The 27,508-nt window shown below is 49.8% G+C and overlaps 11 protein-coding genes across 11 annotated transcripts; 6 read left to right on the forward strand and 5 right to left on the reverse strand.

Annotated features, from left to right (window-relative positions):
* Positions 1-99: 99 nt before the first annotated feature.
* Positions 100-1,570, reverse strand: CI109_105857 (uncharacterized protein; the record flags this gene model as incomplete). The annotated part of the gene is made up of 8 exons (XM_032006837.1): positions 100-228; positions 321-630; positions 704-907; positions 972-1,045; positions 1,115-1,207; positions 1,266-1,310; positions 1,397-1,468; positions 1,532-1,570. The coding sequence occupies 8 exons, from the start codon at positions 1,568-1,570 to the stop codon at positions 100-102; spliced, it is 966 nt and encodes a 321-aa protein (XP_031858889.1).
* Positions 1,571-1,934: 364 nt separating this feature from the next.
* Positions 1,935-2,606, forward strand: CI109_105858 (40S ribosomal protein uS11; the record flags this gene model as incomplete). The annotated part of the gene is made up of 4 exons (XM_032006836.1): positions 1,935-1,937; positions 2,005-2,105; positions 2,175-2,277; positions 2,361-2,606. The coding sequence occupies 4 exons, from the start codon at positions 1,935-1,937 to the stop codon at positions 2,604-2,606; spliced, it is 453 nt and encodes a 150-aa protein (XP_031858888.1).
* A 512-nt stretch (positions 2,607-3,118) lies between these two features.
* Positions 3,119-5,646, reverse strand: CI109_105859 (uncharacterized protein; the record flags this gene model as incomplete). Its single annotated transcript, XM_032006835.1, has 7 exons — positions 3,119-3,126; positions 3,189-3,423; positions 3,492-3,553; positions 3,620-4,937; positions 5,006-5,211; positions 5,285-5,466; positions 5,570-5,646. The coding sequence occupies 7 exons, from the start codon at positions 5,644-5,646 to the stop codon at positions 3,119-3,121; spliced, it is 2,088 nt and encodes a 695-aa protein (XP_031858887.1).
* Positions 5,647-6,278: 632 nt separating this feature from the next.
* Positions 6,279-9,025, forward strand: CI109_105860 (uncharacterized protein; the record flags this gene model as incomplete). The annotated part of the gene is made up of 11 exons (XM_032006834.1): positions 6,279-6,387; positions 6,518-6,558; positions 6,647-6,872; positions 6,953-7,053; positions 7,117-7,241; positions 7,301-7,374; positions 7,435-7,532; positions 7,592-7,866; positions 7,921-8,075; positions 8,135-8,672; positions 8,731-9,025. The coding sequence occupies 11 exons, from the start codon at positions 6,279-6,281 to the stop codon at positions 9,023-9,025; spliced, it is 2,037 nt and encodes a 678-aa protein (XP_031858886.1).
* A 283-nt stretch (positions 9,026-9,308) lies between these two features.
* CI109_105861 (uncharacterized protein) lies at positions 9,309-10,261 on the reverse strand (the record flags this gene model as incomplete). The annotated part of the gene is made up of 2 exons (XM_032006833.1): positions 9,309-9,642; positions 9,810-10,261. 2 exons carry the CDS (start codon positions 10,259-10,261, stop codon positions 9,309-9,311), a joined length of 786 nt encoding a protein of 261 aa, XP_031858885.1.
* A 1,477-nt stretch (positions 10,262-11,738) lies between these two features.
* CI109_105862 (uncharacterized protein) lies at positions 11,739-12,053 on the forward strand (the record flags this gene model as incomplete). Its single annotated transcript, XM_032006832.1, has 2 exons — positions 11,739-11,941; positions 12,023-12,053. 2 exons carry the CDS (start codon positions 11,739-11,741, stop codon positions 12,051-12,053), a joined length of 234 nt encoding a protein of 77 aa, XP_031858884.1.
* A 103-nt stretch (positions 12,054-12,156) lies between these two features.
* CI109_105863 (uncharacterized protein) lies at positions 12,157-16,808 on the forward strand (the record flags this gene model as incomplete). Its single annotated transcript, XM_032006831.2, has 14 exons — positions 12,157-12,178; positions 12,242-12,591; positions 12,652-13,317; positions 13,375-13,524; positions 13,614-14,204; positions 14,258-14,401; positions 14,453-14,500; positions 14,551-15,875; positions 15,928-16,027; positions 16,084-16,129; positions 16,183-16,335; positions 16,391-16,562; positions 16,630-16,690; positions 16,740-16,808. 14 exons carry the CDS (start codon positions 12,157-12,159, stop codon positions 16,806-16,808), a joined length of 3,897 nt encoding a protein of 1,298 aa, XP_031858883.2.
* Positions 16,809-17,511: 703 nt separating this feature from the next.
* CI109_105864 (uncharacterized protein) lies at positions 17,512-20,638 on the forward strand (the record flags this gene model as incomplete). Its single annotated transcript, XM_065967735.1, has 4 exons — positions 17,512-17,827; positions 17,965-18,300; positions 18,385-19,076; positions 19,166-20,638. The coding sequence occupies 4 exons, from the start codon at positions 17,512-17,514 to the stop codon at positions 20,636-20,638; spliced, it is 2,817 nt and encodes a 938-aa protein (XP_065823807.1).
* Positions 20,639-21,007: 369 nt separating this feature from the next.
* CI109_105865 (uncharacterized protein) lies at positions 21,008-21,732 on the reverse strand (the record flags this gene model as incomplete). Its single annotated transcript, XM_032006829.1, has 3 exons — positions 21,008-21,051; positions 21,148-21,205; positions 21,376-21,732. 3 exons carry the CDS (start codon positions 21,730-21,732, stop codon positions 21,008-21,010), a joined length of 459 nt encoding a protein of 152 aa, XP_031858881.1.
* A 407-nt stretch (positions 21,733-22,139) lies between these two features.
* On the forward strand, positions 22,140-23,465 carry CI109_105866 (mitochondrial 54S ribosomal protein bL12m; the record flags this gene model as incomplete). Its single annotated transcript, XM_032006828.1, has 4 exons — positions 22,140-22,145; positions 22,248-22,469; positions 22,824-23,033; positions 23,349-23,465. 4 exons carry the CDS (start codon positions 22,140-22,142, stop codon positions 23,463-23,465), a joined length of 555 nt encoding a protein of 184 aa, XP_031858880.1.
* Positions 23,466-23,881: 416 nt separating this feature from the next.
* On the reverse strand, positions 23,882-25,506 carry CI109_105867 (uncharacterized protein; the record flags this gene model as incomplete). Its single annotated transcript, XM_032006827.1, has 4 exons — positions 23,882-23,984; positions 24,052-24,629; positions 24,778-24,932; positions 25,290-25,506. The coding sequence occupies 4 exons, from the start codon at positions 25,504-25,506 to the stop codon at positions 23,882-23,884; spliced, it is 1,053 nt and encodes a 350-aa protein (XP_031858879.1).
* Positions 25,507-27,508: the final 2,002 nt, after the last annotated feature.

Consider the following 27,508-nt stretch of genomic DNA (forward strand, 5'->3'; position numbering starts at 1 on the left):
GCTAGACACACTGCATTATGTAAATAAAGAGATGATGAACAAACAATGCATACAAATGACGTCGGTCGTCCATTTCTTCTTTCTTTATTCAGCACGAATCTAGTCCCCGTCAACGAGAGGTCGTCGCTCGTCTTCTCCGTTAGCATCTGTGCCAGGAATGACAAGTGGGACGCCAAAATCGTCGATGCCTAATCTCTTCTGTCTTCTCTTCCAGAATAAGCAGATCACCTAGCCACGACAGAACAGTCAGCACAGCACCATTCTCCACACACTCATTCCTATACCCTGCGGTGTTCTCAAGGTGGTAACGTCGCACTCACCAGCAAGATCCCTTGAACACCACCCGTCACAGCATACACCAACCAACTTGTCCAATCTGTCCCCGGTCTCATCACCAGACTAATCACGAACAACACGCTTCCCGGAACTTGGATCGCCATAGTACCTAAACTCAGTGCGCCGACAAGTTTCGCCTTGTACGTTTTATGGATCTGAGGTGTGTATTGGAGTAACGAGAGGATAAGAGCGGATACGCCAAGGAAGGTGGCGAGATAGCGGAGGAATGGGTGGGGTGGGGTCGTAGGTGGGAGTATGAAGAGGAGTGATAGTGAGAGAAGGAGTAATAGACCGCTTCGAGGAGAGATATGTTAGATCATATGTTCGGGGTAGCGAATGTCGGAATACTAGGTGAGGAATCACTTACAGATGAATCGCAACTACACAAGCTAGGGTGACTGCCAATCTCCATTCCGGGGTCGTCGCGATTGTTCCTTTGACAGGCTGCGAGGCGCTCGAACCGTCTGGCACATCTGTAGCACCATATGTTGGTGCGGTGACTGCAGAATCGAGGGGGAGGACTCGTTGGTATTTCAGATGTTTAGGGAAATAAATCAGGTAAAGGATCAAACTAATAGGCAAATATGTCAGCGATGCTGTACATATATTCGGTCGATCGGCTCCACTTAGCTCACATGATGGTAAATAGTAGCCATTGGAGTGTCACTTGGTAGAATCCAAGCAATGATTCAAAACACCGTCCCGCGCTCTGCGTTGAACACATTCGTACATCATCAGCGACCAACCCATACCGTCGCATGAGCTTGGGTACACTCACGAGTATACGACAACATCGGAATAGAGGCCATTGTACGATCAGTAGATTCAGCATACCGGACGCAGACGATGTCGCTCCAAGCAGAAGGAACCACTGGATATTTTGTCAGCCTGGCGATTCTTGATTGAGAAAGAACAATCGATGCACGTACTGGTGAGAAGCCTTCTGATGTTTTGGCAGAGATGATACGGATGTGCTGCGCCGAGTTGACATCGTGCGATTAGCTATCCGAAAGGCAGAGCGTGGGAGGATACTGAGCGGGCTGGAAGATATTTAACATACCTGGGGTAGATAGCTGATGATGAGTCCCGTACATAGTCCGAGCGATAACACGAGTGTCGGAACATCGTGGCTCTGAGTCGCAATCGCAGTCAGCTTGGGGCGGTCATCCACAAACGACGACACAGGGTAGCTCACACTTGGACATTGTGAAGGGTCTGGAGGAGGACGTAACATGTTGCGCCATATAGCCGCAATGTATCATGCAGAGAAGGAAGACAAGATAGATATCAACAATAACAATACATCGCCCAACGCGGCTATCACCATCCCCGAGCGAGCGATCAGATGTGGAGACCCCAGTCTTATACCAACGGCGGGATCAAATACATGCCACTATATCTGGAATCGAATTCCCGCCAAACTCCGATGCCACATTTCTCACTTCGAAATCTTCCCCCCTCTGCGTTGCTCGTTTGTTGCGAGGGACGGGGTGGGGTGCAGGTGCAGTCGCTGTGCTGTATCGTTCAATTCAACATTTTATTCGCAACGTTATTCTATCAACCTCTTTTCCTTCAACCCTCAACCAAAAACCGACAAAATGGTGAGTTCACCATCAGCACAACCCAACGCACGAGAGGAACGGTCACTGATTCTGTGTTGTTTTGCAGCCCCCCAAGAAGGTCAGAGCCCCCCAAGAAGCCGCCGTCTCTCTCGGTCCCCAGGTCGCTGAGGGTGAGAACGTCTTTGGCGTTGCTCACATCTTTGCTTCGTAAGTGAAGTCTCCTCCTCCACGAGAGTCGCGTAGATCACGATTGCTGATATGTTATGTATACTATAGCTTCAACGACACTTTCGTCCACGTTACCGATTTGTCCGGAAAGGAGACCATCTCCCGAGTTACCGGTGGTATGAAGGTCAAGGCTGATCGAGACGAGTCTTCTGTGAGTGCGACACCCCACAAACACATGAATCTCAAAGCAGAGACAAGTGAACAGAATGCTGATTTTGTGCGTGTCTCATTTAGCCCTACGCCGCCATGTTGGCCGCTCAGGATGTCGCTGCCAAGTGCAAGGAAGTCGGTATCACCGCTCTCCACATCAAGCTCCGAGCTACCGGTGGTACCGGTGTCAAGCAGCCCGGTCCAGGTGGTCAGGCCGCTCTCCGAGCTCTCGCTCGTGCCGGCATGAAGATCGGCCGAATCGAGGACGTCACCCCCGTTCCCTCAGACAGCACCAGGAGAAAGGGTGGTAGAAGGGGTAGGCGATTGTAGTTTGCTTCGTGCGTTACTACATCTACGTCAAATCTTGTCGTCGCTAGAGCACGCGACTTTCTATCATTACTTGTTTTACTGGACGTGGATGCGACCTATCTTTTTTAGTTCAGTACTCGTACGTTAAATCAGAAGTGATGGAATGATCCCGTGGCTCGCTGCGTAGTTGGTGCACACCGTTGCTGGTGCAGCTGCATGTACAATCGCACATTCCAAAGGAGTCTGACCACGAACTTATGCCTCGCTCTTAACATCTTGCCAGGCAGCATTCTCAATTTCCTGACAAGCCACTCTGTCGGGGCTTGAGGTCGTTAACAGTGCCAACTCGACGGTCGTCCACACCAAGCGTATGTTTGTTTGGCTGGTGCTCATATCGTCAATTCATAACTCAACATGTCTGCTGTGTGTACAACATATGCTACTGTGCTAACCTGTAAAGGATATACAACTGTACGGAAAAACTTGCTCCAGGACACCGAAAGCACCATCTAGCGGATCTAAGCTAAGACCTGCTACCAATCTACATTGTCCGTCGTCAGCGTTATCCCCACGATGATCAGTGAAAAGGGGTAGCAAACTCACATTCATCCTCTTTCTCTTCACCTTCATCCTCCTTCTCCTCATCTTCATCCTCCTTCTCATCATCAAAGCTGACCAGACCCTCCGTCCCTGCCATCTCAGTCTTACCCAATCCCAAAGATCGTAAGACGTCGTAGTTGACACGACTTGAGAATTGTTTACCCTTTGCGAATGATTGGATCGCTTCTGTTGCGGTGTTGTAAGGTCCTTTCTGAGGAGCGGCACGTTTTCGTTTTGTCTAGCAAAGCGAAGTGCTAGTGTCAGCAGCTGGGATCGGGCCAGATTGTGGGTAGAGGGGTGACTTACCTTTGGCTTGGACGGATCTATTCCCTTGGCCCTGTTATATGCTGCTCGTTTCTCTTGTCGGTCTGCATCATGCAGAGGTTAGTCAGCTCGTGAACGCCATCCTGGCGAAGGAGGGAACTTCCACTTACCCTTCTCCTCCTCTAGCCACCTGCCATTCGCACTCAACCACATCCTCGCTCTCGCCTGCTTCTCATCCTCCTCCAACCTGAAATAGTTCTCCAACTCATCATCGTCCAGATCCTCAAACTGAGTCTCAGCTTCCAATCTCGCCTGTCTTTCCCTCCTCTGCCGTGCTCTATGGACCACCTCCATCTCCTGCATTACCTCTTTCGGATCACGAGTACCCCACCACATCTTGATACGATTCGTCATGTGATCGCCTTTGTACAACAGTTCATCGCCAGAGAAGAGTTTGCTCTGGAAGAACTTGAGGACGGCAGATTCGTCGTGCCATTCTGTAAACTTTTCGGTTTTGGGATTACCACCGCTCGTCGTACCGTCCGCTTCTTGTTTTGTGACTGATCGAAGTTGTGTAGCGGCAAGATCATCACCATCCTCATCCTCGACTCCCTCAATCTCCTCGACTTCCTCTTCCTCCTCTTCTTCATCCAGATCTTCGCCTTCGTTGGCTAGCGCTTCCAGATCGACATCTATCTCTTCTCCCTTTTGCAACGCCTTAACTTGTTTCATCAACGCCGCCTTTTCTCGTTTTCGTTCCGCGCGTACTTCTTCTGGGTTGTCTCGTGCGCCCTCAAGTTCGTGAACATAGTCGGACGGCGGCAGTGGTTCGAGATTATCGTCCTCTTCTTCCTCTTCCTCTTCTTCTCCAGCCACATCATCACCAAGGTCGTGAACAGCCGCCTCCACAACTCCTGTCACACCAACTCCGTTCTCTCCTATCCGTCTCCTCTTCCTGGGAGTGTCTCCTTCCCCGTCGTCCTCATCTCCCATGTCCTCTTCGTTCTGATTCTTCAACTTCTCTACCTTGATCGCCAGCCTTTCCGCTTCCTTGATCGCTGGCGGCTTTTCATTCTCATCCGGCGTATCCAGCTGATCATCACTTAACGATCTCCATTCCGCTACCGTCTTCTTCGCCATGTCCGTCTGAGCAAACTCCAACAATCTCTTCTTGATCGTTGATGAATGCACTTTCACGACTTGAGCGACTTCGTCCGGTGTTCTGAGGAAGTTACTCATCCTCGCCGCGATGATCAGACATGCTCCACATACACCTGCAGGTCGACGACCTTGGGTCATCCAATCGGCTTTGAAACGACGGACGAGACGTGATGCGTCTGTCGCGACGGAATGGACGGAAGAGCCGAAATCTAGTCGATGGGCGAAACGGAGGTTGTAAATTGCTGGATCGACCTCGGGCATCGGTTCGAGCAAGGATAAGATATTTCGGAGTTTCAAATACGTCGCTCCGAGTTCGAATACGTTGATCTGCATGCCGTCCGTCGAACTTCAATCAGCTCATCCCTACATGAAGTCAGGAAAGGGAGGTAGCTCACACTTAGTCTCTCGCTGAAATCAATCAACATATGCGCATCTTTCATCAACCGACATTGGAGATAAAGACAGCTCGCGATGATGTATTCCGTCCTTCTACCGCGATTGAATCGATTATCCACCGCTAATGAGAAGAATCGTTTGGCTCCTCGCGTGATGTTGGAATGGAGATGCATTTGTCGACCAACGTTCTCAATCTTCGATGCACCTACGGACCAAGTCATATGACAAAGTCAGCATGTATGCGATGAGATGATTGTTAGCGGTCTGGTGAGACTCACCCTGGGCTTTGATGTTTTCTGTGTTGGGAGCACCTCCTCTGCCTCCTCTACTACCCGCTACACCCGTCGCATAGTTTGATACGAAAGCACCTTGGACATGGACTCTTCCACCGGCAGATTCGGCGAATCCGACTTCCGAAACGAGGATACCCTCTTCGACGATCTGACCACAGTTATAACATCTGTCCGATCGAGGTCAGCCCGTCATGCGCATTTGGAAGAAGAAATTCAAGCTTAGGAGGAAGGTAGGTGATGTCCGGGAGGGAGGAAATGTTGTAAACATACACTACGTTACCTGCGCTATAATCAGTTTGCAAATCCGAATTCGGTCCACAATTAGGACATCTCTTAACAGTCGCCATGATGACCTCAGCCTCTTAGAGGCGATATGATGAAGAGCAGTGAAACGGAAGGTAGTTGAGTGTAATGTTTGTCGACGTCGCGGTAAAATCAAAAGTCGATCAAGTCGGAGTCGAACGCCGGCCGCTGCCTTTGTTTTCGTAGTGGTTCCAAAGGGTCGGCGGAAAAGTGATGTTCGTCTCTCCAAACTTGGTGTCTCTTGGATTTTTGATAGTGATTGCGTTGGTGGCCCACTCGTTTCGAAGGTGGGTACTAGCGATGCGGTCGGTCTGACGTGACGGATAAAGTGTCTTGATGAGAGGGAAAGGTACGTTTAAACGCAGCTCGAGGCGTCGAAAACCTCTCCACGATCCGAGCGCCGGACACACAACAACGAACCAGATCTGATCCCGTCTGTTATTTTGGACTCCCCCCGTCAAAGTCAGGTGATGCCCTCCTGGTTGCTTGCCTCGCGTTGCCTTCTCGATCAAGGTTAGGACATTACTCTTGCATTTCACCTGTCTTCAACACCTCTATACCGGTCAACTTCTTCCTTAAACAGACCCCACTGTGCTCTCAACAACGGAGGCGTCTGGCTTCCGTCCCTCATTCATAAACAAACCGGACTCGTTCTTCAATTGCGAGCTCATCCATCATGCCTCGCTCAACCTACACCAAAGCTCTGCTGGGTCCTGAGCTCTTCGCCAAAGTGCGAGACACGAAGATACTGGTAGTAGGAGCTGGTGGGATCGGTTGCGAGCTATGTGAGTAGATTGTGGTGCTATCTTGTCGGTGCTAGTGACTCGTCAAGGAGGTCGAGCGCAGTACAGACAGAATGGGCGAGGTCGTCATCATTGTTGCTTAATTTGGGCTGATGTCATCTTTCGATCGCAGTGAAGAACCTGGTCCTTGTTGGATTTGCCAATATCGAGATTGTGCGTTGAACCGTTTGCTTCACCTCCGTGTGCTGCTCTACATCCTAACAAGTGTCCTTCAGCTGATACTACTCCTTTGCCACTGCAGATCGATCTCGACACCATCGACCTATCCAACCTAAACCGACAATTCCTCTTCCGAAAACCCGATATATCCAAGTCTAAAGCCCTCGTCGCAGCAGTCTCTGCACGACATTTCAACCCTTCTTCGGGTATCGAGATTCATGCGAGACATGGGAATGTGAAAGATAAGGAGAATGATTTGGAGTGGATCAAAGGGTTTGGTTTGGTCATGAATGCTTTAGATAATATGGGTGAGTTGCCGTTGAACATCACCTATATGTGACACAGAGTTGTCTTGCTGGATATCATGTCTGATTGCACCTCCTTACAGACGCTAGAAGACATGTCAATAGACTGTGTCAAGCTGCCGGTGTACCTCTGATCGAATCTGGGACAGCAGGATACTTGGGCCAGGTTACACCCATGATCAAGGTGCGTTATGTTTTCACTTTCCCGCTCGCAAGATTTCAGTACTGATCCAACTAAACCTTTCAGGACAAGACCGAGTGTTTCGACTGTGTTCCTAAACCAACGCCCAAATCTTTCCCCGTTTGCACGATCCGTTCGACGCCTAGCGAGCCGATACACTGTATTGTATGGGGTAAAACCTACCTTTTCGGGTGAGCTGCAGGTGACTGTCATGTGACGCGACACGTATAGCTGATGGCGATTCTCTCAGCAAACTTTTCGGGGAGGATGATGAGGAAGGAGATACCGAAGAGCTGGACAAGGCGAAAGCTTCGGGAGAAAATGGTAAGCTAGGCATGAAAGGCATTGATAGCCTTATTCAGAAGCTGACCAAGTCGCAATCAGCGGAGGAGATCGAAAACCTCAAAAAGGAAGCTGTCGCTTTCCGAGAAGTTCGAAAGAGTCTTGGAGAGGAAGACGGTGCACAGCGAGTCTTCCACAAGGTACGTCGATGATGGAGACGGCTGAGATACGGCTTGGCTAATATAAGCTGGCTGGCCAGATCTTCAACGAAGACATAAATCGTCTTTTGGCTATGGAAGATATGTGGAAGAAAGAGGGTAGAGTCAAGCCCGTTCCACTGGAATATGAAGGTATCATGGATGGTACATTCCCTACCCCACCGCTTCGTAACGCCGCCCCTGCTCAACCCCAGGCCAACGGAGACAAAGAGAAGGCGAATGGAACTCTAGCCCAAGCCAACGGGACAAGTAAGGCTTTACTTCGGGATCAGAAAGAGCTGAGCTTGAAGGAGAACTTGGAACTGTTCATCGACAGGTACGTGGTCAGATTCTGAATTAGGATTGCATCGTGGACTGACATTTCACACAGCTGCAAACGACTATCAGCTCGAGCGATCGCTCATCCTGATATTCCCTTGGCTTTCGACAAGGACGATGATGATACGCTCGACTTTGTCCTCGCCACTGCTAACCTGCGAGCCACTGCTTATGGCATTGCGAACAAGACTCGATTCCAGGTGAAGGGTGAGTGCGAGAGGATGCCTGATGAAGTATGCCTTGGGCTGATGCAATTCTTCCATCAGAGATGGCGGGTAACATTATCCCTGCTATCGCGACGACCAACGCCATTATCGCCGGATTGATCGTCATGCAATCGCTCAACCTCCTGAAGCGATTGGCGGCATCATCTACGCCATCGCCAGTCGCCTCATCCTCGACATCACCTGCTGTTCCGGTTCGGAACGTATTCCTCCGAAACGATCCAAGTCAACCACTGGGCCACTCGATTCCCCAAGGTCCTGATCCCAAATGCAGCGTCTGCAGGGATATCTACATACCCTTCAAGGTTGACGCATCTCGCTGTACTCTTGGAGACTTTGTCGACGGAGTCGTGAAGACTTGGCTGAGTGGCGACGATGCGAAGTTTGAAGGCACGCCAGAGGGAGAAGAAGAGGAGGTGGAGTGGACGGTATTCGAAGGAGGAAGATTATTGGCCGACTCTGATTTCGAGGACAACTTTGAGAGGACTCTGGAGGACTTGGAAGTGGGACGAGGGAAGATGTTGACGGTTAGAGATGAAGATGGGAAATTTAGACCTGTCCACTTCTGCGTCTGTGAAGCGTAAGTAGTGGCCACAACTCCTTACACAAGATCTAAGAGCTGACTTGTTTCGCCACAGCGACCCACAAGAGGACGGGGCATACACACTTCCTTTCGACCCACCCTTCATCCCCCTTCTCCCTCCCAAACCTGTTGAGAAGGATTCGTCCGAGGAACCAGAAATTCTCAACTCGCTCCCGCCAAAGGCAGCGACAGACCTCTCGCAAGTCACGCCTGTCGCATCGACCACTACGACGGGAGTGAAGAGAGGCGCGCCGGACGACGGCGATGTCCGTGTGGAAGATGGAGAGGCTGATGTCAAGAGGAGGAAAGTGGTGGTCGTGGATGAGGATGATGAGTTTGAGATGTTGTAAGGGATGGGTGAGCGTTGTAGCATAAGTGTCGCGTGACACAGAATATGTAGTACATATTATGCGAGATAGAACATAGCATGCCATGCATATGACTGACAGAAGAGATACCATACAACAATGTAACCATGCGGGATTTCTTCATCTCTCACCTCCCCAGCGACTGAGGAAATCCGTCTCATGATCCAGTCCTCGACCTGGTCCTGGTCGATCTTGTGTTTTCGACTCCCTCCACTTCACATCACTACTCCTTCCTTTCGATTCTCGCCCTATCTAGATGCGAGCACTACCTCATCGATCCTGTCGACCATTCTAACCCATCCACATCGACCCGACCAGCCAAATCCCTCATTAGACCAATCATATCTTGTAATCCTACATCGCCAGGAATCGGTACCGGATTAACAGGTCTTGAAGGGTGTATTTGGACAAGATACGGTTCTGTCCCGCCGACTAGACTTGGATTCGTCGGTGATATTGTGGTAGGGTGGGAAGTAGGAGTGGCAGAAGATAAAGGGATGAGGTTCGTTATTGTAATCTGGAGGGTGAGAGGGGGGTTGGAAGGTGCTGGGATGGGGATATGGAATAGCAGACCGGACAAAGTATATGTATGGGAATGTCTGAGGGCAAGCATATGAACGTATCAGCGCTCCATCATCGCGAAGGTGGAAGCAGTCCCCCGAACAAGGACAATCTCTAATCTCGAAGGAAAGCACCGGACGAAGGGGCCCTTCCACTCGACACTGACGCTGGATATGACTCCCAAGCTAAAAGAGGACTGACTCACTGGAATCCCATCGCTGTGATAAATTCTTCCACTTCATCTTTCCCACTCATTCCTTTAATTTCGATACCTATAATAGCTCGTACGCTCGCTTCTGAATATTCGGCACTACGTAATGGTGCCGAAACATATTCGAGAGTATATAACCATTCCCCAGCGGTCTCTTTCCCCTCTTTTCCCACGGCACCATCACTGTTACTTTGGTTGTTGTCGGTTTTTGTGGTAGACTTGCGCCGTCTGGAACGGAATCGTAAATTCCGCAATTGGCCAGAGACAACAGGATTCGTGGTGGTGTATATCCGATCGATGATGTAGTATTGTTCAGCGTGGATGGAGAGTAGAGAGAGGTGGGAGAGGAGTGTCGGGTGTAGAGAGGGCGGAAGGAGCGAATAGAGCGTTGGAAATAGGGTGGGCGTGGGGTTGGTGGAGGACGAAGATGGATTGGGAGCAGACATGGTGGTCGAGGCTGAGATTGTATATGGAATCTACGACGATGGGGATGGGAAACTACTGGTCCGATGAACGAGCAAGTTATGTTCAAGCTACATATGAACTTTGGATCGCTGCAACGCATTTGATTGTTGTTACGCGGAATGCAGCGAACGAGCGATAAAGTCCCGACGTCATGACATTTCGCTCTGTTGTTCGAAGAAAGACAGCGAGGTGGATCAACGTCTAGGCAGGAAGATAGCATGCATACAGGACTGCAGTATCTGTCGACCTACACTCACCCCATAGACTCAAGCATACAGACCACCTTGAAGACAAGACTCTGGAGAGGCGGAAATCAGTGATCATCAAAGTTAGCTCGTCCCCATGAACATTGCAAAAACTACATCTCCACTCACGTTTCATATTCTCACCGAGTTTGTTCTTGTCCTCGCTCACACACACCCACACACCCACACACCCACATACACCCACATACATACAACACATCTCTCGCAGTTTGAACCGATTTCTATTGTTTCAATGACAATGCTATGAAGCATCCGAATTGTCACTGATGCGCTGATGCATGCCCAAAGGAATGACACCTCGTTCGCCGAAATCGGAAGTGAAACGCCTGGGCCGCCCTCCTTTGCAGCGCGATGCAACAAGGATGAAGGACACCATATACTGATCGTGACATGTATACATGTCTACTCACTATATACGAACACAGGAAAGTGTATGCATGCACGAGGTCCTCTTAAGAGCTGATTAATCGAAAAGAAGCATAAAGTCTATCAAACTTCATAGTTACGACGCCCCCATTCCCCCATTCCCTGTCAACACACACATATACACATCCGCAACGCTTGGATCGTTTGTATAACAACATAACGTTGATTGACATTCTACCTTACTTTCCAAACCACTTTCTCATCCACAACATTACTTCTTTCTTGAATGACTGATTCTATAGTCTTACGCACTTGCACACAATGGCCACCAAAGTCCTTCGAACTCAACAGACTTATACTGCCAAGAGGGGAGAAGCAGCTCATAAAGTTGACGAAAGGGTAGAAGTGGTTGATTATGGTGAGTCGGGCTCTGAGCTGATATCATCAATATCTTCATCGCCATGCCCTTGGATTTCATCCATGCTTCGTGCTTCATATCCTTCCTTGTCCACCCTCTTCCTTTGGCCACTTGTCCTTCCGCTCCTACTGCGTTATAGTTTGTATCATCTGCGGGAGTTTGTGACCCCTTTCAACGTTACGTTTCAGTGACAACAAGACGCCTATTGTTTGTCCTTCAACCTCCTTTGCTCTCACTGCCAAGGTCTTGTTGTTCGCCGGATGCGGGAGGGATGTCTGCGTAGGGGCCATTCTCCCCACACATATTGCATCCTTCATCTCGCTTGAAGGTATACAGACCCCACCACTCCTTTGTCTTTCCCCAAGAGAATCCTCTCATATCTCAATTGACCTTGCACAGCCCGAAAACATGTCACTGATCATCTCTGATCCCTTCACTATCCTCACTTATGATCCTCCCTCATCACCTTTATCACATCTAGCTCTCAAGAACAAGGTTGAGCAAACCCCGCTGCACAAACTACAAGGCGCGGGTATAGCTTCTCGCAAATCCTCGCCTCCCAAAGAAAAGGATTCTCCAAGCTCAGGCCGACCACCAGGCAAGACACCGTCGTAAGTATTTGTACGACACTCTGAGCGTAAAAGAGGCTCGTATTTGTGCTGATTGATTTGTACGTTTTCTGTGTATCTTAGCACACGCGCTAAAGGCGAGTGCTGCTTCTGATGGGCGTAAAGGGCGTGCGTCGTTGAATGATGCTGATCATACACACATAGTCTTACCCTGGGTACAGGGAGTCCAAGCTGAAGAAGCTTCAATCCCAGAAGGGATGTTTGGACCATATCCATCTCGTTCGTATCACTGTTTATCTCCCTCCCCCTTGCACAGCTCATCAGTTCAACCTTTACAACTAGGCCCGCAATCGATGGCAGAACCGCGTATCCCACCTCCTCAGTCTCGTCATCCGTTCGCATACTCCCCCGGTCCCACACTGCCTTTCGCTGCTCTCGGTGCAGGTCGATATCACATGGACAACGACCTTGTTGATCGAGCTGGCCATCGTCGAGCAGACAGTGAGGTCCTCAGTCGAGGTGCTGGGATGAACGAATTTGCGCGTCCTGCCACTGCTATGCCTGGCGGAAGGAGAAACGGCGAGGACATCCCTGGGAAAGATAGCGTCACTAGTCCTGGTATGGGAACATTTGGTCTCGAGGGCAAGATGTCGTCGGTACAGGTGCCGGTAACCCCGAACAACTTACCGAACGTGAGTGATCCTATACCCACCCAAGTATTAGACCAATTAGTTGACATCATCTGCAAACAGAGTGGCGCAGCTAGATCACCAAACAAGTCAGTCTATACTACGCGCAAACCTCCGCCTAGTGATCCTCTCCCTCCAGATCCAATCCCTATGCCTAACAACGGACCAGCGCATCCTAAGCCGGACTCCGACGAGCAAGCCGAAGATGGCCGCCCCCACCTCCATCGTGCACATCACGATTTTCCCTTCTCCCATGCTGAAGCACAAGGCCGACAGTTTCAAGCTATGGAAGATGCCCGAGCCGCCGCTCTGGCTCAACTTGAAGCTGCCCAACGCAATTCTGATATCATGATGGAACAAGAGATGTTGGCTGGAATGGGAATGGAACCAACTGAAGGCGAAGCAGCTAAAGGACCTCGTCAAACGTTCGACACTACGACGAGCGGACCATCTTTTGGTCACCTGCTTCATCAAGACGGGTTCCCGTTATCAGCTCGTCCGTCTATGCAGCCGCCTATGGACGGATTTGGGCCCGATCCGACCTTCTTCCGAATTCCCTTCGGTGTTCCCATGGGCATGACTGTGCCTCGACCTCTGATGGTCATGCGTGATAGTGGTGGCGCAAGACTAGGATTGGGGCTTCCAGATCTGCTTGATATGATGGACACCCCTACTGTCGATAGACGAGGTCCGGAAGATCGAAGCGCCTTCGTTGAGACTGTTGAAGATGTAGGTGAAAGTCGCACTGAATGATCATATACACACTGACCTATAATACTTTATCAGGAGGAAGATACTGGATATCGAACTGAAGCGAGGACACCTAGTCCAGCAAAGCCTGCTCGAACGAATCGTACCGGTAACATCAATTTGCAACCGTCTCGTGGGGAATCTCAGTCCGTCAACCCGACTCCTTCTGCCCCTCGACCGGACATGGTGAGTGGCTTTTTTCGCCTCCGGATCACCATCTCTCCGAAGATGTCATTGTGCGATCCGTGGCTGATCACTTTGGTCTCGAATTATAGGGTGCATTCGATCCTTATCCCAACGAGCTACCTACTTTGACATACAAAGACCGTCTTGACCCAGGTCGGTACAAAGAGCCATCGCAAGCACCTACCAAAGTCGCCAGTAAAGCACCGTCTGGAGTTAGGTCGAAATCTCCCAAGACTGCCGCCTCTGCAGCGCGAAATCATGCTCCAACTGTCCGGTCCGAAGTTCCTCCCCTAGCTCGGTCATCAAGGACTGCTCCGAGAGCTCATTCAGTAGTATCTCAACCAAGGACCTTTGATGAGCCGGAGCAACACACAATCTACTCAGTACGCACGAAGAATACACCCACTATCATACCTCGTAGTGACGCCAACGGAGAGGCTGAGCAGTACGAGCAAGAGTCGGTCAGATCGATGATCTCGTCTCCGATGGAGTCAGCGGCACCCACTACGATCAGTAACGTCAAGAGATTGGTGGCGGAAAGCAAGTTCCACGACGAAACGCTGTGTCAGTTGTTGGATGCGGCTAGATTGAATTTGATTGGGGAAGAAGCTAAGAAGGCTTTGCAAAGAGCTGCAAGGGCTAGAGTGATCGAGTTGAGGGACTTGAGGGCAAGAGGTCAGGTATGTTGATGTGATACTCAAATTTGCAGCATCTCACTAATTGTTGTGCTTAGGCTGAAGAGGCTACACTGCCACCTGCAGCGGTGCAAGAGACTCGGTCGAGAGAATCAACGCCTAAGAAAGGCAAGCGCAGCAAGTCTAAAGATAGACGAAGAGCCAGCGGTTCTACAGCCAAGCCCAGGAGCGAAAAAGCGGAGGTGAGGGACACTTCGGTCAATTACTCACTATTCGCTGACCCACTTCTATAGACTGTGGCTGCTTCGCAACCTAGAAACGCTCCCACTTGGGCTGAAGATGTAAGCGGTCAGGTCCATCTGATAAACAACATCGCTGAAGTTTATCCTAGATCATGTCACGACTTGCCCAGTTTGACGCACGCTTTGCTGCTATCGAGCAAGAGCAGCTCGAGAGAGAGGCAGCTGGTGCTTCCCTGAGACCAACGACGCAACATACCCAAATGTCTCAAGATGTCCCGAGCAACCTCATCGACGAGCTCATCTTTCACGAGCTGCCTAGCTCAGGCTTCACAAATGGCATCAAGATGCCCGACGGTCTGACTCGGTCGATTATCTTCCCTCAACAAGCCTCGATTCCGCCGATGCCTGGCCAGGACCATCGTTCCCATCTTACCGGGTATCCTTCCAATGACGTCCCAGCCAATGTTACTCAGTACACCGACACGAGAGGACTTGGGCAAGCTGCGAAATCTCGTTACGGTCATACCAGCGAGCTTGCCCGAACGGACCGACAGCAGCATGGCACACAACAGCCTACGATGACTTCCTCTGACAGGACTGCTGCCGGGACAAACCGACCTCATAGTAAAGCAAGAACGACTGGTGGTGGTGGTGGGGATGTGCTGTCTTGGGGATCCGAGGTTGAGCTTCCTCAACCTGGAGAGAATGTCCAGCCGCCCCGAGCACCGACGATTGCGCCTACGATCAACATACTTGCTCCGACGGAATCTAATGTCGATGGCAACCGAGGAAGCACCCGCGCACCGAGTCCCCGTATTATATCTAGAGTGATGTCACAAGCTGCTTCTCAAAGACTGCCAGACCAGGTCGATACGGTAATCATCACCGAGCAGACTCTGCCGGAGACTGCAGTGCCCGATCCTCGAGAGCGCGATCTTCCGCCACCGCCTTCCGAGAGTGTCAAGTCTCATCGACCGACTTCGCCTCCGAAATCGACACCTTTTAACGGCAACACTATTCGCACTCCTCGTACTCAGCCAACAACGAACTGGGCGCGGGAAAGAGAATCAGTTCAGTCCTTCCAGCCAGACAGATATCCCCCTCAACCATTCGATCAGCCTCCGAGAGCGGTACCAATCGCCCAAAGCAGGTACACTGCTCATGCGGCAGCGCAGAACCAACAACCACAACAAGATCCAGCTAGTGATATCCACATGCGGATGCACGATCAAGTCTTGACCTCCTCGAAACAAGCCGTTTCCCCACCAAGAGACGTGATTCACGTCGTCGATCCACTTTTCAGCAACAATGTCACAGAGGGATGGCAACCGTGGGATAGGTTGACGCAGACCTTGTATTCTTGGGCTATGATAGCGGAAGAGAAGAGCTTTGTGAGGGCGTTGGAGGACATCAGTTTGGGGAGACAGGTGGAAGACTTCCCCTTGTCCATCTTCTTGATAATGACGTATAAGCGGTGCGTGGTTCCGTTCAACATGATCAACTCACAGCTGACGTAGTATGTGTAGATGGGTGAAGAGAAATCTGAACGAGACACCACCTGTTCCTTGTGATAAGCTTTTCGTCCCGCCCAACTTGGCTGTCGCGATTAATGTAGCGGTTCACAGCGTAAGCCACTCCGCATCGCATAACGATCATCCCTGACTGACGATGTGGACATGCAGAGGCGATACCATGAAGCGAAGGAGATTCTGCTGGGACTGTGGGACTGTGAGTGTGGTTGCATAAACCATTTCGACATCATATTCTGACGACCTATACAGCTCTAGGATCCAAAGAACCACCTCGGGTGATCGTCTCACTCGCACCACTAGGGAACGAGGCGGACCAATGGGCCGCTCATCGATATGATCTGGTCACGAAACATCTTACCACGTACCGTGTATCCCACTTGGCGGAGATCCAAACTGATGGTCGTGAGTCCGCACTCGTCACTTACAGCCACCAAGTGGTGACTGATGACGCTCACAGGCTCATTCTGGTGGTGGGAAGCGATCCGTCAAGCATGGCCACAGTTACAAGTCCCGGAAATGGAAGATCTCGAACGACGTGGTGGACAACGCGTGGTCAACGAACATCGTCAGCCAGAGTGGAGACATGAGAACTCTCTTTTCGCAGCGAACATCGGTCGGAACTTGTTGCTGTAAGTTTCTTTCCTTGGCAGGCCTTTGCAAAGTTCGAAAAGTAAGCTCATAGAGTTTGGACTGCAGGGGGTACCGACCAGAGCGTGAGCAGGATCTGACAAAGTTGAGAGAACTGGTCTGGGCCGAGGTGAGTTCGAAGTGTATCACGAGTGACAGGTTAGCTGACTCGACATTAGGTCAAGCGGCTTTTGACGAAGAAGAGGCACGGGCGACTGTTGGTCGGAGCAGAACCCTACGACGGGTGACTGTGAGAACCCCTACCTTCATGGGTCATTCTAGCTTGTTTCTATCTTGTACTATCTTTACCGAGAAACGGCGATTTGGACAAGGACAATGGATGAAAAGGCAATTGGCGATAAACTCACTCCTGTATATAATCCTTTTAATGTGAATATGAATGGAATACGGTGTACTCGTATAGTATCCTTCCCGAGCGCAGCGGATCCCGCTGTTCTCGGTCCGATACTAGACGGTACTCGTACAATGGAAATGAATGCTGCCAAGAGGTGTTCCCAAGCAGATCTGCCAAAGCACTAGCAAATCACTCTCCCCCCCGTACCCCACGTCGGAGTACAACGGTATGCATATGGACTGCGCAAAGTGCAAAGTAGTAGTAGTAGTGCGTAAGCTCTCACGCGGTGAGGTGAAAGGGGAGGAGGTGCCTTACTTTTCATGTTTTTTGGGTGGCCGCCACGTTGTCCGAGCAAAGGGAGGTTGTTTTCGTTTAGACAACCCCTAATAACGAGACATCTTTCAACAACACGACCTCTCTTAATCGCTGTTAGTTGTTTCACCTTTTGCTTGCAGTCACTTCGACCATCCTATCAACCTGAAAATATACAACACTCAACACCGCACGTCGACATTGGACCACACCTCACGCCTTTTTCTCCTTCAACGACATCGTCTTCCTGACCCCGACCCCAATCTTAACCCCAACACCCCCACATGGCCCCTTCTATCACCCCCTCCTCAACACATTATGCACTCGTAATTGACGCTGGATCATCTGGGTCTCGACTCCAAATATATTCTTGGCGAGATCCAGATCTCGAACGTGCCGAAATCCTAAAAGATGTTAAAGTCGTCCAGAACGGTCCAGTTGGGCTGAATGAAGGACGGGGAGGTAGATGGTGGTGGAGAGGTAAAGGAAAGGGTAAAGAGAAGGAGGATGTAGGGTTGATGGAGAGGAAAGCGTTGAGAAGGTTGGTGAGAGTTGGGAAGGGGGTTGAAGGTGATAATTGGGTTAAAAGGGTTGAACCGGGTGAGTAAGGTTGCTGCAGTGAACTGGAGGACCCGTCTCCTTGCTCGTGATTTGAGTGTTCAGGTCGAAGGTGGAAAGTTGGTGTATGAGAGCTTGCGAGCTTACGCTCAACGTGCTCTGCGCTTCGCATCGCTCAGGTATCTCCACGGTCGACCCAAATGATATACCGACATATCTCGCCCCTCTGCTATCCCATGCCTTACAACACATCCCACCCTCACAACATTCCACCACCCCCATATACGTCCTCGCCACAGCTGGTATGCGATTACTACCCGACTCGACACGCGATGCTATTCTCAAATCGACTTGTGACCTGATTTGTACCGACTATCCATTCCGCGTCGAAGGTCCTTCGTCTGCTGGACCTTGTGGAGAGAATATACGGGTGATCTCTGGAGAAGAAGAAGGGATGTGGGGATGGGTCGCTGTCAATTATCTCATGGATGGATTCGGTCATGCTCCTGATCCAGGTCAAGCAACTTCCTCCTCTTCCGCTGCGAGCAGCAGTTCTTCCAACCTCCTACCTCTCGCTCCGCTGGCCGACGCACCGGCAGATTCATCCTCGGATTCCGTCACACCGGTAGATGTGAACCATCATTCGCCAACTTTCGGATTCCTCGACATGGGCGGCGCATCTACCCAACTTGCATTTTCACCTTCGGCAGGCGAACTTGCCAAATCCAATTTCCCACCAGACGAACTACGCACAGTATCATTACGATTGTTATCTGGAGAAGACGTGACATGGCCTGTTTTCGTCACTTCTTGGCTTGGGTTCGGTACGAATCGAGCTCGAGAACGATATATCGAATCATTGACTACGAAATGGCGTCAGGAATACGAAATAACCGGTACGGGTCTAGATAAACCTATTGTCGATCCTTGTCTACCTATCAACCTGGCTATACCTTCCCCGGACTCATCGAAACATCCTGGGTTTATAGGATCAGGATCATTCTCTCAATGTCTGACAGAACTCACACCGTTGTTAGAACATACCGCCCCTTGTCCTGCGGACCATTGTCTCTTTGCGGGACAACCGACTCCTCATATCGATTTTGAGAGAGAAGATCAGAGAGGGTTTATTGGAATTAGCGAGTATTGGTATACCACCCAACAGGTTCTAGGACTAGGTGGGGTATGGGATTGGGGAGAATGGGAAAAAGGGATGAATGAGTTTTGTGCGAGAGAATGGAAGGATATAGAGGATCAGGTGGAGAAGGAAAAGAGCTGGAAAGGTGCAGAGGTGAGTGCGGGTGTAGCCTGCTCCAGCTATTCTGTTTAGTTCTTATCGACACTTCGAAATGCTGATCTGTGTGCTTCACACTGTTCCAGGTCGACTTGGGCCGACTCCAACTACAATGCTTCAAAGGTGCTTGGATATCTAATGTCCTTCACGAAGGGATCGGCATTCCTCGACTCGTCGACGTGGGAGGAAACGATACGCTCACTGGTGGTGAAGTCGGCGACACCAATGCCGAAGCGGAACGACGAGCTAGAGAAAAGGGTTTATTGGAGGGAACGACAACGAAAAAGCATCACCATTTCCAAAGCATGGACGAGATTGAAGAGACTGCGATCTCATGGACATTGGGCAAGATGGTCATCGAAGCTAGTAAAGCTGTTCAGCCAAGATCTGCCATCGTGGAGGACGCTTGGATGTCGAAACTCGGTCCATTGAGATTAGGTGGCATGGAGAGTCGATTGAACGATTTTGGCATTGAGGCGGTATGGGGATACGGAGTGATCGCTTTCGTCCTCCTCGCTTGTGTCTTCTCTTGTCGTCGAAGAAGGTTCTTCGCATCGTCGCCTGGAGTGAATGGTAGTGGAGGAAGAAGAAGTAGAAAACCGAGTATCTCATCACCTACTTCTACTATGACAGCAAAATCGACATGGCGACGTCTCCCTTGGCCTCTATCAGTGTTGACGAATACGACAGCCGATTCGTATTCGCTCGAAGATGGATATATCTCCGACTCATCCTCGACTCTGGGTAGTAAATCCCGTTTCGCGTCGGTAGGAAGACTACGACTTTGGTCTTTGAGATTGGGCAAGATGATAAATCGCACTTTACCTTTTACGATGGGCGGATGGAACGGTCGACGACCGACCGGTGTGAATGGCCTCCCTCGACATAACTCGATGACGATGTTGGGCGGCAGTGCGTTCTCGCCCAGTCAACCGCCCTCACCGCGTAATCAACCTGGATCATTCTTCGTCCCCGCGTACGCTGCTTCCAGTAGTGGTGGCGGTGGTGGTACTAGTGCAGGAGGATTATCTGTCCCCGGTACGAACGGAACGAATTCTCGACCTGGTTCAGCAACACCCCTTTCAATGTCGGAGGGGATATCGTCTTCTGGATCTTCAACTTCGATAATTGGGTTAACAACAGCTTCGTCACCATCACCATCTGCAACGATCAATTCTTCACCACCTAGATTGAAGAATTCTAGACCGGGCAAATCGAGACAGAACTCAAACACGTTCTCGACGTTCAAGACGAAAGCAGACACCACATCTGGAAATGGAGGAGGATGGAACGATCCTCCTATAGGACTGTTCAGCGGTGCCGGGTCTACTTCCACCGGAGGTGGTGCTGGGAATGCCTACGAAGGGCTGGGTCTAGGTGATCCTAGGACATTAGCTGGTGGAGGAGGTGTGTTGACGCCGACCGCATCAACTTTTGCCCAATCCCAAAATGGTGGAATCATCTCAAGGAACTCGAGTAGAGTGAACTTGAGTGAGATTGGATTAGCACAAAGAAGTATGAGTAGAGCAGGGACGCCGGGATTTGAAGAAGCTCATTGAGCGAAGCGCAGCGACCGAGGGGTTTTGGGAGAGGGGGAGGGAGCCGGGTGTGCTTGTTGATAGTAGTATAAGTGCATATGGGATGCTTTTTGTATATTCAATAGATATGCGATGCAAGAGAAGACGTGTGCTTTACTTTCGAGAGTGGCAGAACTATCGCAGGACCAGGTTCTATTCTCACTATTTTAGCAGAGAGCGAAAAGCAAGAACAGCATCAATAGTGAATATCCCGGCTCCCTTGCTAGTGCGTGGTGAGAACCGCAGCGCAAGCCGCTGGAAATGGTAGTTCTGCCAGATCATACAATGATACATGACTTCTATTGACTTGTCGTGCTGTCGTCCACACCCTCCCAGCGGCATACTTCATGGTCATTGTCCCGGATCTTGCAGCACGACGAGGAGATATTTCTCATCTGTGACCAAAGTCATATATCAGTTGTACGACTTGGATAGTGGAATACGGTGAAGGATGGATGTGTTGCGAGAGTGGGCGGGCGTCGATCACTTACCTGGTGTTATGATCAGCTCGTGTCGTTTCGTTCGTATTCTCATCAATTTCAGCTCGTCCTATGAAAAATTATACTCAAATCAGCAAACTGTCTCGTCTGATCCAAAAGGACCCTTCGTAATATTTCCGCTGCGGTTGGGAATGTTGTAATTCCATTCCGTCTCAACAAATGAGAAACCCGTTGTCCGGATTTCTTGGGGAGAGGGAGAGAGATCATACCACCACTCACACCTTCATCACAATCCCCTACTGCTTTTGTCACACTCAATACCACCGATTCTACAGCTTTCGCATATTTCCTTCCTGATTCTCCTTCGAATACGGTCCCGGTACTTTGCACGATCCCACCATTCACTCCTCCACCAGTCGAAGCAGTTGTAGGAGGTGCTGTTGTATTTGATGACGATGATGATGATGATGTGGGTAATGGTGATGGTGGTGGTCGAGTGAGGATCATCACACCTCTAACATTGCGATATCCAGATAGACGAGAGAGGGTCGCGTCGATCTCTGGTGGTGGGACGGAGGGGGCAGGGGATAGTGTGGTTGTGGAGGTGGATTGTGGGAGGGAAGTTTCCGTTGACATCTCGCTTTCGTGCTCTGTCGCTTATGACAATGTCCTGATTGAATGTGCTATCGTAGTTGTTGTCGTTATGGTTATCGTCTCTTCCTTGTCGTCGCTGTCTTCCTTTTCTTGTCGTCGTTGTCTTCGCTATCGTCCTCGTCGTTGTCGCTGTTGTGGTATTGTTATTGTTTGAATGGACTGATCGAGTGGAGGTCTGAGCGTGCGTCGAATCGGGGAAAATCGGGGATTTGATGAATGTGGCACTTTTTTTCGTAATTCAACGATCCCATTGCCATCACATCTCAGATTTCGACGATTCAACTTAGGTTCAGCTTGGTGCTATCGTACATACATACTATTTACATATAGAATCATCTTCTGCTTTGCTTCTCCTATCTACTACCCAACCTCATCAACTACCACACAAAATGAGCGTGAGTGTGATCATCAACCCCTGTGGCTCTCGGCTGTCAAACGAAACCACTGCCCGAATCGCACGTACAATAAATTGACCTTTGCTTCTCCAAATCCCCTAGGCAATCATCCCCCGAACTCTCCTCCGTTCAGCACGAGCTTCCTCATCCTCTTCATCCCGTCTCTTCCTCGCCTCAAGACCTCTATCGACTTCCCGACCTGTCCTCGCTGAAGCTGCGCCCGAAGCTTCAGCCACGCCTGTCTCGCCCAAGATCGCACCGATTGTTGAGACTATCTCGACTTTGAGCTTGTTGGAGGTTTCAGAGTTGGTGACGGCGTTGAAGGTGGGTTGTGCTTTGTAATCTCAGGATGCGGGTTGGAGCTCTGCGAGTCATAATTGGAAGTGGTGGGAGAGAAGGTGGTGCGACAGCGTGGAGTAATAGTTCTCTCGCGGTGAAAATCGAGATGAGCGGAGGGTTGGTCCAGCTGGAGAAGTTAGCTTGAGAATTCGGATTAGAATGGGAGGATTTCATTTCAGTCGATCGTCTCTGAATGATGGAGGAGAGCTCTACTGCGATTCATCGTTGCTCAGAGGTGGTAGCGCAGGGAACAGCAGATGCAGAAGGGGGAATAACGATCGCAGTGCAAACCTACGTTTCGGAGTCTAACTGACTCTTGTGCTCCTTCTTCTCCCTTAGACCCGACTCAACATCACCGAAATTGCCATGCCAGCATCTTCCGCCCCCGCTCCATCCGCCTCATCATCCGACGCCAACTCTGCACCCGCCGAAGAAAAACCAAAGGAGAAGACAATCTTCACCGTCAAGCTTGAGAAGTTCGATGCTGCTGCCAAGGCGAAGATCATCAGGGAGGTCAAGGCTTTGATGCCCAATATGAACTTGGTCGAGGTGAGTGTGGGGCTATCCTTCATTTTCTGTTAAACTCGAGTGTGTTGGCTCTTGGTACGAGGCCGTGAGCAGGAAGGGTTATGGGGCTGCCCTTCTTAGGAAGAGTGGTCTGGGAAGGGAGAGACTAGACTTCATAGTCACATGGACTGGTGTCCCGGCAAGGGTCAACGGCAGGCGCTAGTCTCTTCGAAGACGGGAGAGTTAACCTTGCTAGGAGAGGGAGGAATCCGGAACGATGGATCGAGAAAAGAGCCGATCCGATGCGCAGTTTGGTATCAGAGCGTTTTTGCTGACTAACTATGCTCGTTCCTCCAGGCCAAGAAATTCGTCGAGTCCGTCCCTCAAACTCTTAAAGAGAACGTCCCCAAAGAAGATGCCGAGAAGCTGCAAAAGACACTCACGGATCTCGGAGCTACCGTTTCTTTGGTCTAAGTTATACATCAGCAAGGAAGATAATAGAGTGTTGGGATGCGGGGGAAAGAGGGATTACGATACTATTCATTCAATTCAGCATGCATTGCCTCTATGCGTTAGGTACTTGGCGTAATATTCGTCAGACCTGATGAAGAGATGTAAAGACGGGAAACGCGATCTCATTTCTGACTTCCTGCCTGTAGAGAAATGCTTTTCGTCTCCCGGCCACAGAACCCATTTTATTGAATTCAGCAGCGAGTAGCTGCCATGTCGTAAAATCAAAAGCAAGCCAAACTAATGCCATCACATCCGAACTACTAATCTGTGGTCGTCTACCTATGGTTTCTATAATATCTACATCTCCATCCTATCTAGTAGTATTTGTATATCGTCTACGTATCTGCCGACCCGATACCTAATCACCGGCAGCACACCTAAAGCACTCTGTTCCTGAGATCTTTGCCATCAAAGTAATCTGCCATGATATCAATCGCGGTTGTACATCCTTCAAGCGTCACACCATCCGTACTTCCTCCGCTATGAGACCAGAGACACGTCAGTTCATACAATCAGCAAAAGTTATGAGGGCGTGGGGGACACTTACAGATGGGGCAAACAAATGACATTCAACATCTTGCCCAATTCTCCCAAACTCTCCCCGAAAGGCGGTTCGACATCCCATACGTCCAAACCCGCTCCTCCCAATTCCCCAGCTTTGAGCTTCTTCTCCAACGCTCTCTCGTCAACTATCCCACCTCGGGCGGTATTGACCAAAATCGCATCAGATTTCATCCAACCAATTTCCTTTTCCCCAATCAATCCCCTCGTCTCAGAAGTCAGCGGACAATGTAAACTGAGTACATCACATTTCCCCAACATCTCCTCCAGACTATCGAATCGCGTATGGGGGATCGTCACTGGATATTTTGTATCTTCGCTTGTCCATCTTTCTTTGGAAGAGGTAGGTGAGTAAGCCAAGATTGTACAGTTGAAAGATAAGAGAAGTTTGGCAAGTTCGTAGGATGTATCGCCCATTCCGACAAGAGCGACGGTTTTGCCGAATAGTCCGGGGGATAGAGCTCGGATGGAAGGGACTCGTTCGCCAGATCGGATTCGATGGTCGATCTCGAGAACACGACGGAGAAGTGAGAGCATCAGAGTGAGAGCGAGCTCAGCAACCGCCTGGCAGGGGAGGAAGACGAATCGATCGAGATCGATATGAGCAGTATCGTCAAGAAGGATAGAAGAGTGACAAAGTAACAGTCATGCATAAGTAAACGCATCCAATTTGGGAAGAGACCTTAAGCTCAGCTCGATGCGCCGCACTCACCTGACTGTTACCACCTGGACAGTTGGTCACAATCACACCCTTCTCCTTCACAGTCGGTTTATCAACGTTGTCGTATCCTACTCCATTTCGAGCGATGATACGAAGGTTTGGCGCGTTCAAGATCATAGAACGTGTGACGTGCCCTGTTCGCAACACTGGGGTAAATGGAAAGGTGGAATGTCAGCTCGTGTATACCCCGATCTAGCAATCGGTCGTCGATGGTATTCTAGCCTCCTCCAGGTGTACGGTGTACAATCGCGAGATGATCCCGAGAACCCGAAAGAGAAGGATCGCAAGCCAAAACAAAATCGATGGTACAGGCGAGGGAGGAATGAAGCTGCCAAGCGATTGCTGTCGTCCCTCGAACGATCCTACCAGCCCAAGACTACCGCCCTCCTCGAGACAAAGCGACTCGGGGAAGTTGGTTGTAGTCTCCATCCGTCCCAAATATCGCACAACCACAACAGACTCGGGCCGGCACCCTCTTCCGATAACCCAGCAGTGTTACTCACAGATCCCATCAACCTGTCCCATCAACTCTTCCTCACTGGCATCTCCAAACCTCAAAACCTTCTTGAACCGACTCTCAGCATACAGCTCAGCTTTCGGATGAAATGGCGTATGGAGGTAGACCGTCGCCTCCTTCGCAGAGACTGTGGACTTTGGTGGTTCGGAGGGTGGAGTAGGAAGATAGTCTCCAGTAGGAGCTGGTGAAGGTACTGCTGACATGTTGACTGTCGGGTGCGAATGCAAGTGAAGTAGATAGGTAGTAGCGGCGATGTAAACTGTTTTCGAGATTACTGTTGTTCTTGATCGAAACTTGAAATGTTGAATTGAACGACGGATCAACTTGTCCTAATCTCGACTCGGGATTCTTTTCACCGGACAAATCCGAAAAGATAACCAAACGAGAACGCGGAGCGGTGGAGAAATGCTATCGTTCCCACTTCCGGTTTGTGGTTGTTTGGCTGCGCTGTCATTAAAAAGGTGTAAGAGGACCCAAAAAGAAGTCTTTGCATGTATAGTGTGAGGTAGAATTGAATACAATTTGGCAGAGGACAGGATGATGTAGGGACTGTGCATCAAAGTACCGGGGATAGGTGCTTTATAAGCATGTACTCCTGTCCACAAGTACAAACAGTATTACTAGGAGTCTGGCAATGACCGAAAGGCATCTGTTAGAAGTGATTGATCAAATACACAGCAAACTTCTGCCACTATGAATTGGAAGATCTGGTAGAGGAGCAGACAGCATGACATTTGTATCACCAATCAGTGACCACATTGTTGCTTCAAGCCATTTGTGCACATGTTGAAATAATCACCCATCAGGCTATACAGCAGAAAAATCTCGTCACAGCAATCACATTGCAGACTGATTTTTGATCATTCCACATTGTGGCACCACATCACATCATATTATGTCACATTGCATCATTTGGAATATCATGTCCTCCCTATTCATGAAAGGATTGTGCCATCAGACAATGGTGAACAAAGGGTTTTCATAAGTCAGCTTGAACTTTTTAGCAGGAGGAACAAGCAGATTGCTGTGCAATCATATCTATGCCTTCAGATATCTACTCCCCTTTGTTATTACTACTATTTAAAGGGTTTTGCAATTTCGAAATGCAAGTTTCATTGTCAACATTACCTCTTCACAATCTTCTGTCTTCTCACTTACACATAACACCCACCCACACCCACACCCAGATTACACTAAATTTCACTTCACTTACATTATGAGTTCCCATAAAGCTCCTTCTTCCACTTCTGGATCCTCCTCCAAACAGGTATGTCCCCTTCTGCACAGAAAGTTTGGGATGATCAGTAAATGCTAAACACTTGCTATGCGGCACAGAGGACAACTGGTCCCACTGCCATATCAGATTCAGGTACCAGTACTACTGTTGGGACTTCTAGCATCCACAATGGGAACAACACAGCTTTCAGTACTGAGGGGACCTTATCTGAAAACGAGAAAGAAGCTTTCAAAATGTGGAGCAATATGATGGAGAGGAGGAAAGAGATAGGAACAGTCTGGCAGGTGAAGCAGTGAGATACAATTGGACTGTTGTAAATCCAACTTGGTCCTGTCCACCTGGCATGTCTTGTTGATAGCGTTTCATTAGAAGTGGAAGTGGCTGTGTATACTGCATGAGAAGACCGGTCTCAGCTTTTCAGCAGATCTCGATAGGCAGGTGGATGTGGTGCTTCTCAAACAATACAAAATTGTACAAGACTGATATTTTCACAAAATGGGCTCATTTACCCTCGTGTTCACTGTTCAGGACCACTCAGCTTCTTGCAAAGTCTTAGTAATGCCCCCTCCCTCATTCCCTTTCCAGTACACTTGCTCCACTGTACTTGCCACCCATGTGTAGTATACTACACAGTTCAGAGCCTGCTCATATACACCCCATTTGCCCTCCGGTGAGATGCTTGCTTATCAATTGAGTGCTACGACCTTTGCCTGTCTGACACCATGGGTTGGTACATGTACATACTTGAGATGTATCATATATACTGATAGCTATAGACAAAGAAGAAGAAGAAGGGGGAGAATAAGCAGAAGTGGACAAGACTATAACACATAGGCACTGCAGTGTCAGAAACTACTTGGTGTACCATATGAGTCTTCCTGCCAGTCTCATTCATGGGTGTTGCCAGACCCAAAATCAGATTGCACAAGGGCATTGGTATGTTGCATCATGTTTGTAAGACCCCTCAC

This window comes from Kwoniella shandongensis, chromosome 10 (genome assembly GCF_008629635.2).
Source record: "Kwoniella shandongensis chromosome 10, complete sequence".
In the NCBI taxonomy this organism is placed as follows: Eukaryota; Fungi; Basidiomycota; class Tremellomycetes; order Tremellales; family Cryptococcaceae; genus Kwoniella; species Kwoniella shandongensis.